At 37.7% G+C, this 15,766-nt stretch overlaps 1 protein-coding gene across 3 annotated transcripts in view; it reads left to right on the top strand.

Moving 5' to 3' along the window:
• The first annotated feature begins 298 nt into the window (after positions 1-298).
• Positions 299-15,766, top strand: part of dot1l (DOT1-like histone H3K79 methyltransferase) — a 28,962-nt gene continuing 13,494 nt past the window's right edge. The window contains exons 1-17 of one of the 3 annotated variants that reach the window (XM_052589630.1): positions 299-460; positions 541-636; positions 6,851-6,894; positions 6,985-7,059; positions 7,811-7,874; positions 7,955-8,183; positions 9,886-9,980; positions 10,065-10,127; positions 11,479-11,534; positions 11,667-11,746; positions 12,142-12,210; positions 12,690-12,796; positions 12,970-13,011; positions 13,110-13,202; positions 14,034-14,271; positions 14,361-14,474; positions 14,583-14,674. In XM_052589630.1, coding sequence (XP_052445590.1) covers positions 556-636; positions 6,851-6,894; positions 6,985-7,059; positions 7,811-7,874; positions 7,955-8,183; positions 9,886-9,980; positions 10,065-10,127; positions 11,479-11,534; positions 11,667-11,746; positions 12,142-12,210; positions 12,690-12,796; positions 12,970-13,011; positions 13,110-13,202; positions 14,034-14,271; positions 14,361-14,474; positions 14,583-14,674 — 1,542 coding nt within the window. In that variant the 5' untranslated portion in view covers positions 299-460; positions 541-555. Of the gene's footprint in view, positions 637-6,850; positions 6,895-6,984; positions 7,060-7,810; positions 7,875-7,954; positions 8,184-9,885; positions 9,981-10,064; positions 10,128-11,478; positions 11,535-11,666; positions 11,747-12,141; positions 12,211-12,689; positions 12,797-12,969; positions 13,012-13,109; positions 13,203-14,033; positions 14,272-14,360; positions 14,475-14,582; positions 14,675-15,766 lie in introns of all 3 variants that reach the window. The other 2 variants (XM_052589632.1, XM_052589631.1) reach the window with 2 other exon arrangements.

Below are 15,766 nucleotides of genomic sequence, written 5' to 3'. Positions count from 1 at the left end.
AAAACAGTTGAGTTGAGAGCGATTCGTTAGGGATATTTACCAAAAAAAAAAAATACAATTGTCATAATTTACTTACCCTAATTTGATTAATTTATTTTGTATAAACAGAAAGAGTGTGTCTGAACCCGAACGTTATCAGTAAGAGTTTGGAGCCAAATGCGAGTGGACGCCATTAAGCGTTCGGTGACGTAAAAGGTTCATCTGAGCCGTTTTTACAAGAATTGTTTAAAAGAACCGATTCGAAGAAATGAATCGACCCTCCCACCACCACCAACACACACATACACACACTCGGGCGCATTTTTTTTTCATCGTGAGCCGGTCAAGATGGCGGCGGTACTACCAAGACGGAGCAGCCGCTCGGCTTAATCGATCATTTTCTCTAAATCACCGGGGCAGATCGGGTTCAGACCGACCGAATCGCGTGGCACGACTGTGTGAAATCACTGCGATATACAACGTGAGATTCAATCGCGTTAAACCCGGTGGTTTTTTTTTTAACGGAAATGCTCTTACTCTAGTTTGTGTCTCATCCGTTAGCTCTATTTGGGGAGAATGGGAGACAAGCTGGAGTTAAAACTGAAGTCTCCGGTCGGAGCCGAAGCTGCAGGCTATCCGTGGCCCTTACCTGTTTATGTAAGTAACGTATTATTGTAAAATTGTTATTGTTTTAATACAAGCCGAGTCCAACACCGGGATTCCCTTGCGATCAAGCGAAGTGGGTCAGAGTACAACGAGTAACTTACATGCTGTGCATAGTGTATGAATATCTTGTTTTGATTTGTAAAATGTGCTTGTTTCAAAATTAGTGTTATAAGAACCAAGAACCGCTTAAAATTGGGACATGAGAGTGTCAGTACATCGTGAAGGCGTTGAATGTATCCTAAACTTGTAACGTTATCTGTTCATAAAGGTGTTCGGTAGATCACTAAACACTGCCGTTAGATAGACTTGAAATAACATAATTGTTTCGTTTTAAAATATATGAAAGCTGTTATCACCTCAGCTAATATTAATATCTGAATTGCAGGAAATGTGTGTAGCCTGCTGACCCAGTTGGCCGTCTCGTACAGTGGCTGTGTTTCAAATCTTAGTAAGCTGTCTTGCCTAGACAACAACTAACGTATATAACATGTTTATTACTGGCTAAGCCGTTCCGATACGATTTAACGCGTAAATAAAAAAACAAATGACGTCTATGTTGTGATTCAAATCTTTGGAATTTGAATTATTTTCATTTGTCAGTTACCCTTTTCGAAGGACAGCTACGTTAGTTGAAAAGTGGGTTTATTTTTGGATGTTATGAGCAAGTCATAATAATATTCACTCAAACGAAATGCCCAAACAAGTCTTAATTCGTTTTTTTTTAATATATTGTTTATTTTCCATAAGCTTTGAGTTGATCTCACTAGGTAGTCAGCTCACGAGAGTTTGAGACACCGCCGCAAACCATAACCTGCCATAGCAAAGTGTGTGTGTTTGTGTGTCTATAAACACTTATTAATTCACTTCAGAAATGCGAGGCTATTGCCGAACGAAGTGTTTTACACGTTCATTAATGCACACATTCAGCCTGAAACGATAGTTTGTATGACTCTGCGTTTAAAAAAATGTTTCTGGAGGCTGAAATTCACGTTAGCCGTCATGCTAACAGTCACATAGCAGGACTTTATCGCGTTTTACCCAACATTAACTGTCGTCAAACTCTAGATAACTTAAACATTGTAAATATCCGCCATAAGTGTGTGTGTGTGTGTGTGTGTGTGTGTGTGTGTGCAGAACTCTAGTGTAATGTTTTAGGGTGAAATAAGCATCGTGCCGGCTCAATATCACACGGAGGGTGTTAAACAAAAGGCGAGTGGACGGTATCTCCATATTGTTAGTGTGTTTTATTGACATCTTTTATTTGTGTCACGTAATATGGGTATCTTACGGGTTTTCACAGTTTTGATGTTTCCTTTACACTGTTTCGCGGTTGTATCTTTCTAATATGATTACGTTTGGGATCTTATGAAGTATTGTGTACTGGACGTGTCAAGTTTGTCACTGATGTCTAAAAACGGGTTTGCTTGGGATAGCGCTGTGTTTTGGTTACCATTTGGATACATCCTGACAAGGGACTGTGTCATAGTGTAGCCTGTATGGCTGATATTTCTTGAAAAACAAGCTGGTGTGCAGGATTCACTCTAGGAAGTTTGACAATAACTGACTTTTTATTGGGAACAAAGGGGTTGTAAAGCCTGCTGGACTCGAATATTGGCTTTTAAAAGTTGCTTTCCAGCATATGCATTATTATTGAATATTGTTAGCTGCTATTATTACACATCCAATGTACTCCCAACTCTTAGTGTTAAATATTTAGTGTGTTACTTATCCTGTACTGTTGTACTAAAAACACGAATGATGCCTCGTCTTGTTCTAAAAGTCAAAGTTTTTTACATGTTCTTTAAAGGTTCATGTCATCCTTATATGACTTCTTTATACTCATTTAAAGTAGAGTTGTGTGAATTTCTGAACTCCTCATACAAGCACGGAGGTCTGTTGTTCAGTTTCTTTTCTGAAAGTGAAAGAACAATCAATGCATCAATATGTGAAGCCTGAAAAATTGAGATGAAAAAAAAGAGATGAGTGGGCGGAGCTTGACGTAGTCTAGCCCCGCCTCCGTGGATCTTATAAGGGTAGATTGACCTTTGATTTGGAAATGTGGAGTTGCGAATATCGTGAAGACTTGATGGTGGTGGCTCTTAAACACTGTAGCAGTGCCACCCAACCACCCAAAACGCCCTCGCATTTTGGCGACAAGTTGTTTTCCATTGACATTATCTTTTGAAAATGTATTAGTAATCTAATTTCTATGATTATTGTGCCCTGAATGGAGTCGAAAAGGCTTGTGTGGAGTCGTATCATCCATTCTGAGTCAGCCGCTGCTCCTCTGTCTGTGTTGTTTCTGAAATCATACAGTCATTGCACATGTACAGTAATCATAACACACAGATTCCACGCAGTGATTAACTCCAGTGATGCTGAACTGGTTGACAGTGGGACAAGACACCCCCATAAAACACACACCCATGCACATGCTATTAACCCTGTTATAGCAGGCAGTGCGAGTAAGAAAAGAGATGAGGAAATGTCTTAGTGTTCGATGTAACTAAAGAAAATACAAGGCGGGGATATTTATTTTAATATTTTATTACGAGAAAGTGTTCGGAAAGTCTCCGCGTCATCTGAAAGTTCACATTTCTCACACCACCAAAGTTGCCACCGCTGTTTCGGTCGTAGACGGAAATTTTGGGGGGGGGGGTGCAGATCAAAGCCTGTGGTTTCCACAGAAACGGCTGTCTCATTTGTCCCTCCCGATTTTTAATATACTACGATTCATGCTCTTTTCACACAAACCGAGAATGCGGCTTTCTCAGAAGCGTAGGTTATTTTCAGAGCTGCTGCATCACTGAAAACTCCTCTCGCTTTCATTTGAGTCACTCGGCTTGTAGTGTAGTAGTCGTGACCTCAGCCGCTTTACTGTCTCGCTTGGCCTCCGATGACTTCCGTCTTTGACATCGGCTGATAAGGGATGGATGCCCCACCTACTGAGAGCCATATTTCTGACCTGCTGTTGGGTAAACAGAGTTACAGAGCGCCTGTGTTTGGAGAGCTGTGGACGTGCCTTGCAAATTTTTGTTTAGGGAGGGGCGGATTGTGTAAATTAGGGAGTCTGGGCGGTGGTTATCCACATGCACTGCTGATGTAGACTTCCCTTACAGGATAAGGTCATTTGGTCACCTTTATGTTGTTCCAAGCCAATATGACTAGCTTTCTTCTGAGGATAACCAAAAGAGATGTTTGACAGAATGTTCACGCTGCTGCTTTTGTGTACAGAAAGTGAAAGGAGATGCTCTGGGGGTGTTTTTTTTGTTTTGTTTTTTGACTCTTATGAGCCAGTTATTTTTAGTGAATCCAAAATATACAACACTATCAGTGTAGTCTGATTCACTAACAAATGATTCTCTTGAGCGGATTCTTTTTTTGTGAATCATATATGTATATGTGTGTGTGTGTGTGTGTGTGTGTGTATATATATATATATATATATATATATATATATATATATATATATATATATATATATATATATATATATATATATATATATATATATATATATATATATATATATATGAATGAGCTTGTGGATACCCTACCCTAGTCTCCATTCACATTGATTTCATTGTATGGAAAAGAGCAGCGTGTGCGTTCTACAAAACCTCTCCTTTTGTGCTGCTCATGACAAATAAAGATTGTCATACAGATTGGAAACATTACACAAGTAAATAAATGATGCCAAAGTCCTCATTCGTGAGCGAATTAACTCTTCAAACACCCCAGACGTGGGGAAAAATAAAAAAACAGGGAAGGTGAGAAACTGAAGTGCTGTGTTTTCCTCTCCCTGCTTTTTAAATATTTCTTGCTTTTATTCGAGGTTACGGTGTGTTTTACAAGGGACCAAAAGCCCTCCATTCATTCAAATCTTGTTTTTCAGAGACTCAACTGAGTGTTTTTTTTTTTTATTTTCCTCTCCCGCTGTTGCCGGCTCCTTGTCCACTAGCCTCATGGCTTCACATTGTGCTCTGAACAAAAGCGTCCCACTCACCTGGGGCGGGAGGAAGGAGAGGGTTTTTATCCAACACTGAGCTTCAGTGTTTTCTGTCTTCCTTACGCTCCTATAACCTACATATCCGGCCAAATTTACATCCCATATCTGGCAACTGGTTTTTAATTGCTTCCACATGAAAGTGTCAATTCCTTAAACCTGGCAACAAAATGATTCATTCAGGGTATGAGGAATTACAATCGAACACCCCTCACAGTTCGAATGTTACGACCCGGCTAAGCCCATTATGACACAAAGGTGTGGCGTCTTGCCACCCCGGCCAAAACAAACAGTTGTGCAGTGCAGATGAGTGTTCACGAGGCGTGATTTTAAGTTATTTTTTTCCTCCACCTCCCTCCGTGAGTCACGTCAGGGCTGTGTGAGCTGGACGAAGAGCCCATTTTTGCCCTCGTGAGTCAAGCCTGCTCGTGACCGAGGGCTGTCGTGCTTTATTTTTTGCTCTCTGTCATCCTCCCCTCCTTTCCTATGGATATTTTTAGCTGTGGCGCTGGTGTTGCTGTGCGCCGTAACACCCCGTACACGCGTCCTGCGCCCCTCCTCTCTGCTTGTGCACGTACACACTCTGCCATCTGTCTTAGCGTTTGCATTTAACGCAGTATTGAAATAATGCCACATCCCTGCTTTAAATAAGTGCCCTTGTTTGGCTTCAGACTACGGCTGCATTATTTCCCAGTCCTGTGACACTGCCTCGGATCTGCAGGGGTGGGCAGAAGAGCACGAGACGCGCCGTACGTGCAGCTGAGCGGGAAAACGGCTAGGAGGAGCTTTGCGAGGCAGAGGAGCCCAGCAGCGGCACACTCAGGCAGGATGAGGGCTTCTCAGGACTCTGTTGACGGAAAGTGGGTCACTGGGTCAGGCAGCAGCAGAGCTCCAGCGGCAGGCTAGAGCGAGATCGACGGGGTCCCGTCCATACGTTGGACACAATCCGGGATTAATTAGCCTTGATAATTATTCATATTGACCTCAGAGCTCTTAAAGGGCCAGTTACATCTTTTTAAGTGCAGCACAGTCATGTGTGGTGGTTCTCAGGATTTTTTATTTGTAAAGTAACCGTTTTAATAGTTAAAATGTAAAAAAAAATATATAAATGAGAAATCTTGCTGATGGCCTTGTGGGGTGTTTCGCTTCGGGCGTCGCAAGTTTAAGTCCTGTCTCGCAGACATTTCCTGACCCCCCCCCCCCCCCCCCTCTCTCTCTCTCTCTCTCTCTCTCTCCCTCTCCCACTTCACTTCCTATCCACCTACTGTTCTAACTAAATAAAGGCATAACACACCAAAAATAAATATATATATATATATATAAAAGAAAAGAAACGTTGCTAAATTAAACGTTACTAAAACTGAAATATAATATCCTTGTTAACTTTTAACATAATACGTTTGGTAATTGACAAGTTGAAATAAAATAATATATAAATAGGAGCTAAAATACATGATCTTAAAGGGATAGTTTACCCAGAAATGAAGATTCTCTCATTAATAACTCCCATGTCGTTACAAACCCTACGTTCATCTTCGGAACACAAATTAAGATATTTTGACCCTCTCTCTGACATCAGTAAAATAGTCCATGTGACATCAGAGGTTGAACCGTAATTTCACGAAGTTACAAAAATACCTTTTGTGTGCAAAGAAAACAATAAAAAAAAAAAAAAAAAAGTTACTGTCTTCTGCCATTTTGGAGGGTCTACTGGCGTTCAGTAGACAGCGCGCATTCTGAAAGTAAACAGTGCTGATCACCTTTTGGGGTAGAATTGCTGAATAAATTGTTATAATTGTCTCCTATTTCTTTTTATTGTGACTCCCTACTTAATACTTGTGATTTGTAAATGGGGTCGATTTTCTTTTGCACGCACAACATTTATGCTAAAATGCTGTAAATTAAGCTGTGCATTCATGTACTGTAACACACAGGATCCGTGTCAGCTTATAGTGACATAATGCATTTATCAATCCAGCCATGTGTGCCCAGTGAACTTGTTTTTCCTCACTCGTTGCTGCGTGTGCAAGAATGTGCTACAGTTGTGATCTGTGACCCGTCCCAAACTGGAAAGGTCAAGATTCTGTTGTAGTTGTAGAAGCTTGTTTCTTGTAGATGGATAACTACATGCCACACGCAGAATGAGTAGTCTGCCGAGTAAGTAAAACATAAAATTTGGACTTTCTTTCATCTCCACAGGATAAACACCATGATGCTGCACATGAAATAATCGAAACTATTCGGTAAGTCCATTGGTTTGATTTTGCCGTTATGTTTGTCAGCTCTGCAAGTTTTATGTGCATAATTAAAACATGACTCTTCTCTTTCTCCAGCTGGGTTTGTGAAGAAATCCCAGATCTTAAGCTGGCCATGGAGAACTATGTTCTTATCGACTATGACACCAAGAGGTGAGGAAACCGTCAAGATTGGGTGGATAAGGTATCATTGGAAAATGACGCCTAAAAAGTCTTAATAATAATACTATTTTTTATTATATTAAATCTATTTATAATTATTATTTAATTGTTATTAATACTATTTGTTGTTAGTATTTAATAATTATTGTTTTTATTTAAAGTATTAATTAATATTATTAAAAACAGCATTTGTACATGCTAATGAAACAATTCAATACAAGTTTTGTGAAAGATATGAAATGAAAAAAGCTTCATAAAATATAACAAATTAAATACTTGTACTAATTACTCTCTTAATTGTTAATTTAGAAAGTTTAACTGAAATATCATGCATCAATTTATTAGTTGTAATATGATTGCTGCCAAGTATGGTGACCCATAACCAGAACTCGTGCTCTGCATTTAACCCATCCAAAGTACACACACACACACACACACACACACACACACACACTGTGAACAGTGGACAGCCATTTATGCTGCGGCGCCCGGGGAGCAGTTGGGGGTCCAGTGCCTTGCTCAAGGGCACCTAAGTCGTGGTATTGCCGGCCCGGGATTCGAACCCACAACCCTAGGGTTAGGAGTCAAACTCTCTAACCACTAAGGCCACGACTTCCCCATTATTAAACTTATTTCCACGTCATTTTAAATATATTAGATAGCACAGCCTCGTGGTTTATTATGAGATGATAAGATTTCTTTTAAGATAATGATAACAGGTTTTTGTATGTTTTTTTTTCAGCTTTGAGAGTATGCAGAGACTATGTGATAAGTACAACAGAGCCATTGACAGCATTCACCAACTGGTATGTCATCTTGTTTTGCGAAAAAAAAGTCAAAATAAAACATTTTTAAATGTGTAAAAATCTGTGTTTGTGTGTTGCAGTGGAAAGGGACAACCCAACCCATGAAACTCAACAAGCGGCCTTCCAACGGCCTGCTGCGTCACATCCTGCAGCAGGTCTACAACCACTCCGTCACCGACCCAGAGAAACTCAACAACTACGAGCCATTCTCTCCCGAGGTGTACGGAGAGACCTCCTTCGACCTGGTGGCTCAGATCATCGATGAGATGGAGATGATGGAAGACGACACCTTCGTGGATCTGGGCAGTGGTTAGTAACATCTGTTATTGAAGGCCTATTCTGTGGTGGCCCAGCAGTGCAAATTAAATTCACAAATCAGAAAACTCAACAGTGAATTGAAAAACACTGCAATTTAGCTACCATAATTGGTCTTGATTAGCAGTTCAAGACTTAGTCCAAAATTGTAGTGGTGGAAATTATGATTCTTTCTAGTGATTCGTTCATTTTCAGTTCGTTCACCAAAATGATTCGTTCAGAATCGTTCACTGATTCGTTCAGTGACCATTTCTTCGTATTACACAAAATAAGCCAGCAGATGGCAAAAAAAAGTGTATTATGTTGTTATGTCTTAAGTCAACGAACGTATTCACTTGTTACAAAAACTGATCTGGCTTTATTAAAATGTGTGTATAATCGCATTCAATATATAAAGTCTAATTAAGTTGTTCAGATGTTCAGTTGTGCACAAGGTTTTCTTGCCTAAATAGCATTTTAATTGTTTGGTCAGACAGTTTGTATATTATATATTCACATTCATCAATCGTGGATTAAACGTGGAGTTGCTAAATATACAAACAAGCGTATGTGCACAATACAGTACCTATAACTGCGCTTTGCATTTTTGCGAGATTGACATGCTAAATGGCAGACTGACCCGGTTTACTCTCATTCATTTCGTTCACGAACGAGATAAGCTATGTACCAGTTCATTTCATTCACGAACGACTTGTATCCGTTCATTCAGCTCGTTCACGAATGACGTGTGCCAGTTCAGTCATTTCATTCACGAACGAGATTTACTAAATCATTCAACTCGTGCACGAACGACATGTGCTTTGCCGATTGAGAAACGTGATTGGTAAACGGTTTGCCAGAATATACCCTGACCATCAGGTCAGTCATTTCATTCACGAACGAGATGTATCATTCAACTCGTGCACGAACGACATGTGTGCCAGTTCAGTCGTTTCATTCACAAACGATATGTATCAGCTCATTCAACTCTTTCACGAACGACATTGGTACCGGTTCAGTCATTTAGTTCACGAACGATAAGATCTCTAGATCTAGTTCAGACTCATATGAAACTCGTTCATTGAAGGGCGTATTCGTTCACTACATTCAACAAATCAAATACTCTGTCACATCTCATACTCGAAGGCTATTGGCTCGAGGTTGAGTAATTCTTTGACAGGATGAAACAGTTGTTACCCGGTTCACTGAGCTGCGCATGCGCTGCTTATAGCGCCGCGCTGCTGTGGAGGGAGGAACTTCACTGAACGAGAAATATGAGTCAGTGGATTACGTGAACGAGAACGATTCGTTCACCTAAAAGATTCGTTCAAAAAGAACGATTCGTTCACGAACGACACATCACTACAAAATTGGCTAACTTGATTGGTATAAACGAGTCGTGATTGTTGATTTAAGATTGAAAGTTCATCAAAAATGCACAGCTCTTTGGAAAACTCGAAATTCATGACCACAACTGATATAAACGGATCTTTACTAGCAGTTTAAGAGTGAATTTACAATAAAACACCACAGCAATTTGGAAAGCACAAATGTAAACTGAAAGATGCGAAGGCAAATTCACTACCATAATTGGTATAAAGTAAAAGTTTAACATTGAAAGTCAAAACAAAAAAATGCAACAGATCTTGATTACCAGTTTAAGATTGAAAGCTCATTTAATATGTGACCTACAGTGTTGTCTTTGCTTGATTTGCAGGAGTTGGTCAGGTAGTCCTGCAAGTCGCTGCAGCCACCAACTGTAAACACTACTACGGCGTGGAGAAAGCAGACACTCCAGCAACCTATGCAGAGGTGAAACATTAAACACTCGGATTTCTTATGTCTGCCTCAAAGTGTATGTTCGGCACTGGTATTTATGTCTGAATGTGTTTCCAGTCAATGGACAGGGAGTTTAAGAGATGGATGAAGTGGTATGGCAAAAAACATGGCGAGTACACGGTAAGTGTGTGTTTGGTTAATAAAACAGATGTTATTACTTCTAGGGCTGCAACTTACGATTATTATGATAATCTATTAGTTGGCCGATTATTTTTTCCGATTAATCGATTAAAACGCACTATTCCACATTCTGCCCAATGTCCTTAAAACAAATGTGCCGACTGAATGCTTTGAAAACATACAGTGCGTAACGATTTATTAGACCACCTTTCATAAGACAAAAGACAAATATTAGCAATCTGTCAAAAAAAAAAATTCTAAAAATGTTATTGTAAACCAACTAAAACAACTAAATAGTATTTATTTTTTGCCTCTGATAACCGCTCGCATGCTTTCTGGTATTGTTTATGTACTTTCTGACTAATTGGGTATCTGAATAAACACTATAGCGCACTTTTTCTGCCTTTCACAGATAACAGCAATAATTATATTCTAGCATTAAAAATTGCTTACTACTGTTACTAAAAAGCTTACGCTCTAACCAATGTAGAAAGCTAAAAATTATTTTGGTAATTACCAATATTGTTAGTTAATAGCAGAAGTGGCACAAAACCTTAAAAAATTTGTTGAAAACCTTACATAAATCACTGTGGGCTACATAGTTTAAATTTCTAGATCAAAAATTAAAACAATAAAAATAATAAAGACGCGTCGCGTGCGCCTAGTTCACATTCAGTCTCATCTTTTCTTTATCCTGAAAAAGTGTCTGATATTTATATTCGGACAATTACACGCTGCTGTCCCGTCACAGTTCCTACTCTCAGAAATTACTCGCACTGCATGTTGACTTTAAACCTAAATATAAATGTTAAACAACAGATATTTGTCATCGTGTTCTGTCTGTTTAAAGCGCGCCCACCGCGCTCTTTCAGTAAATATTTCAACTTAACGCAGACTGTCAGGGCGGGCCTTTAAGCAAAAATGGAAAGGCTTGCATGAATTTGTGACATTTACAGATAAGGATATGACCGTTGACTAAACCTTTTTTGTGCAGAGGACACACACAAGCATCTGTAAAAGCACGAATGCATCAGCTTATAGCTTAAAATAAAGATTGCTCATGTTTTGGGCAGCTTTGGATCACGTACTTATCCTGCAAGAGCTCATTCTGTTTCCTCCAATATTTGTAGATGCATTTTGTCCATAGAAAGGCGTTATTCAATGCTGTAGCTTGATGCAACCGGCTGCAGCTGCACTGTGGGCAGACCAGACTAATCGATCATGAGAATCATTGTCGATGATTTTCATTATCGATAAAAATCGATTAGTTGTTGCAGCCCTAATTGCTTCATTATTGTGACTGAAGGGATGAAGTCTATATATACTGATGTTGTTTGGTCTTGTCCGGCAGCTGGAGAGGGGAGATTTTCTTTCGGAGGAATGGAAGGAACGAATAGCCAACACAAGGTATGATCACATACAGACTAGTTAACATTTTTCAGATTCGTGAGGTTTTTTTTATTGTTATAATTTCTTTAACCGTTTGCTTGTTGTTTATTCGTCTTGTTTAAGTCTATAGTCTGATGTGCTTTTTTACAGTGTTATTTTTGTGAATAACTTTGCCTTTGGTCCTGAGGTGGACCACCAGCTGAAGGAACGATTCGCCAACATGAAGGAAGGTGAGCGGTGTCACGTGATTTCAAAAAGATGACTAAATAATAAGTGCGTCTTCACAGTCGAGTAGGCACATTGAAATAATTGAGAGATTGTGTAATTCTATTTGTGTAGAATGTTTTCGATCAGTTCAAATCACACTGTTAGTCACATTTGACCATTTTGTGCACCCTTACCATGAAGTCAATAGCACTTGGCTGCTAACATTTAAAAAAGAAAGGGGGTCTGTGTCAGTGTAGCTCAAAGGCACCTGTGTCAACATGTCATTCTTGACCTTTGACCCCGGTCGGGCTTGTTTTTTGGTTCACATTGATCTGCAGATGTTGAGGGGGTGATATGCGTTTCGGTTTTCGCCCCTCTGTTACTTGGGAGTGTTTTTACTCCATTTTGTCTCTTGTAGGTGGAAAAATTGTATCCTCAAAACCTTTTGCACCTCTAAACTTCAGAATAAACAGTCGAAACTTGAGTGGTAAGTATAAAACTTCTCTCACAAAAGATGGTACTATATACAATAACTGCCATTTAACTTTAAAGATGTATTATTTCAGTACCATGATAATGGTAAAGATGCGGACACAGTTAACGTTGTTTGGCGAAATTTCACAGGTTAAATCCAGTCATTCTGATAGGAATCTCCACGATCGGGAGTGAGGAAAAGTTGGTCGTATGTCTTAACGCAACATGTGTTAACGTTTTTTCATGCGAAATTTCACTAATTTGCAAAAATTTAGCAACAAACAGTTTACAGTGTCAATCCTGTAGTAATGTATGAAGCACCACTCACACAGAATTTAAACCGAGCAGCCTTCTGTTAGCCAACGTCGCAAATTCGCGTTAAAAATCTGCGTAGGAAATTCCCAGCCTTATAGATGCAGCGCAATGTAACTATGACCGCACTTTTCCAATGTTTAATGGTCTTTATTGCATTTTTTTATTATTTATTTTTAGATATTGGCACAATAATGAGAGTAGTTGAGCTGTCCCCACTGAGGGGATCGGTTTCGTGGACGGGGAAGCCAGTGTCGTACTATCTGCATACGATAGACCGCACCATAGTAAGTGCCCTTTCATTTGAGTCACATGGGTTGCGTTGTTCCTCTTGGTGTACAATGGCTCTCTTATGTGCATTAGCCGTATTTGTTAGGCAAATGTTGATGAATGTGGCTTTGTGAGCATTACATGAACTGATATCTAACCAAAGGTGGTGGTTGTTGTTGTTTTTTTGCAGCTTGAAAACTATTTTTCTTGTCTCAAAAATCCTAAACTCAGGGTAAGACTTGTTTGGTTCTCATGTTGTTTATGGGTTTTTGGACAAAATATCAAGCTAGATCTCTTCCCACAACACTTGCGGCTTGTTTTTGGTTCCAGGAGGAGCAGGAGGCGGCCAGAAGGCGCCAGCAGAAGGACAGTAAGGAGAATAAGAGCAACACCACCACCCCGACCAAGCCCAAGGAGAACAAGGTAGAACTACAGGAGTTACTCCTTTATTTATTTAAATTAATGCATTTTAGTCATTTACACACACACAAATAAAAATATTTATACATTTCTTTTTTTCAAATGTATCTTTATATACATGCATTTTAAATAAATATATATTTATAAATTAATTTGTTCAATTTAACTTTTCAATTAACATAATTTGACATATATTAAAAATATATATATTTATTATAAATTAATTTATTTTCAATTATAATTGTTTAATTACATTTCTAATTATATTATGTATTGTAATTTTGTGTTATACGAATATTTTTAATTCAGAAATACATTTATACATTCATTTTAAGTGTATTTATTCATAAACATTTTATTTACCTAATTCTATATTTATTTAGAATTAATTTTTTTATATTAATATTATTTCAAATTATTTTGTTTAATTACTTTCCGAATTAAATTGTATTTTAATTGTATGTATTTTAAATATAAAAATAAAACAAAATACTGTTTATCTATTTAAAAGATTTATGAATCTATTTTATTTATATATTTTAAGTTTTACATTTTCTATATATTAATTTTCTGCACAAGGAACACTATGTAGACCTACAGCAATGACATTTATTTCAGGTTTATCAATTTGTTCATTTGAAACCTAAATTTCCATATTAATATATTTATTTTAAATTATTATTAATGTTTTTAATTAATTAATTTTCTGCTTAAGGACCACAAGGTAGACCTGCAGGAGTCACTTTTATTTATGTAAAAATGTCTGTATTTTACGTTTATGCATTGCAAAAGTATGTTTTTGTATTAATAGAAAATTCTCTTTACCTTGTGCAGCAGGCGCATCATGACTCTGGTGGTGAGGAGGAGCGCTCAAACTCGCTCGTGCCAGTGAAACCGTCACCCAAACCCCGCCGGGCCAAACTGCTGCCCAGGGGCCGCAAGCTCAGCAACAGGAAGCGTGGACGGCCTAAGAAAGCTGCCGCTGCCACTGCAGCCGAGCGCAAGAACAAGAAGAGCCAGAGCGCCCTTGATCTGCTGCATGCCAAGACCCTCTCAGCGGCCCCCCCTCAGGGTGAGACACTGACCTAAAACTGACACGCCTTTGATGGCCATTTATCAGCAACAGTACCTTTGACTATTGTGGTTTGTTTTAATCCGCAGATGCATACAGGTCACCTCAGAGTCCATTCTTTCAGCTACCTCCCAAAGTGCAGCATTATACATCCAGCCAGCTTCTCATGAGCCCCACTCCACCAGGCCTGCAGGCTCTGCTCGGTAAGTTCTGAGCCAATCCGTTTCAGTCAAACAGACATGCTCAGGTATCTGCTCTAGTTACGAAGTCAATCACCCAGTTGATGTAAACCATCCTTGCTCTCGCTGCAGATAACGTGAAAGTCCAGTACCTGCAGTTCATGGCCTACATGACGACACCCCAGTACCGGACCAACCTGCAGCAAGCCCTTGAGCAGGAAAAGGTCAATCTGTCTTCTGTGTGTGTGTGTGTGTGTGTTTATTACTAATGAAATAGTATTTTATAGTTTATAACTATAAAATAACAAATGAATAAAAACAGGATTATAAAAGAATTAATCAAGTAATACGTAATTATATTTGCCATTTTAACTGTGTTAATTATTAATCTCCATTATAATTAATAATAATAAAATAAATAAAATAAAATGACATACCTAATGCTAATATTGTTATTTATACTTTTTATTTGCTTAATAATATAAATAATAATTTAATTAATGAGATGTTGATTGTATAATCAATAAATGATTGCAAAAATTTTGTATGTTGTTTTTAAAAATATTTAATTTAAATGCCATAAATTTGTAAAAATATTGAAAAATATTTGTTTACCAATACTACTAGATTGTATAAATAATAATTAATGGGAAAACATATTTTTGTTATTTATAAATTACTGTGTAAATTATTATTTTATATATATATATATATATATATATATATATATCAAATTTAAAATAAAATATTTGTGAATGTTCTTTATTATAACCTATTAATTAACAGTATTTTTCCCCACTTTTGTGAATTTGTGAGCTCGAAAATATATGGACTTTATGGTTTTGCCATGACATTATTTTAAATAATAGTAGAAATAATAATAATAAATGAATTGGTGAGAAGATATTTAAATGTATAATACATGTTATTATACAAATGTTGTATTTTGTTAGTTTACTTTTTAAATACAAACAATGGCATGCATTTTATTCAAAATATTTTCAAAATATTTGTTTAATAACAATGCTACAATAGAAATATTAATACATTAAATATTTGTATATTTAAATATAAATATTTTTGTTATTTATAAATTATGAAAATTATACTTGTTTTTCTTTATAAACGCTAATAAAAAGAACAGGCGAAAATAAATCATTTAAATCATGTCTTTTAATTGCGAATATGTGGATTTACATTTAAGCATAAATGTCAAATATATTCTAATTTTTTAACTTATTAGCAGTCTTTTTTCCCCAGTTTTGTGAATTTGTGGGCTTAGAAATGACATGGACTTTATGGTTTTGTCATAACAT

The sequence above is a fragment of the Carassius gibelio genome, chromosome B22 (genome assembly GCF_023724105.1).
Source record: "Carassius gibelio isolate Cgi1373 ecotype wild population from Czech Republic chromosome B22, carGib1.2-hapl.c, whole genome shotgun sequence".
Classification (NCBI taxonomy): Eukaryota; Metazoa; Chordata; class Actinopteri; order Cypriniformes; family Cyprinidae; genus Carassius; species Carassius gibelio.
The sequence above is the reverse complement of the archived record's forward strand: the minus strand, read 5'-3'. Positions and strand labels throughout refer to the sequence as shown.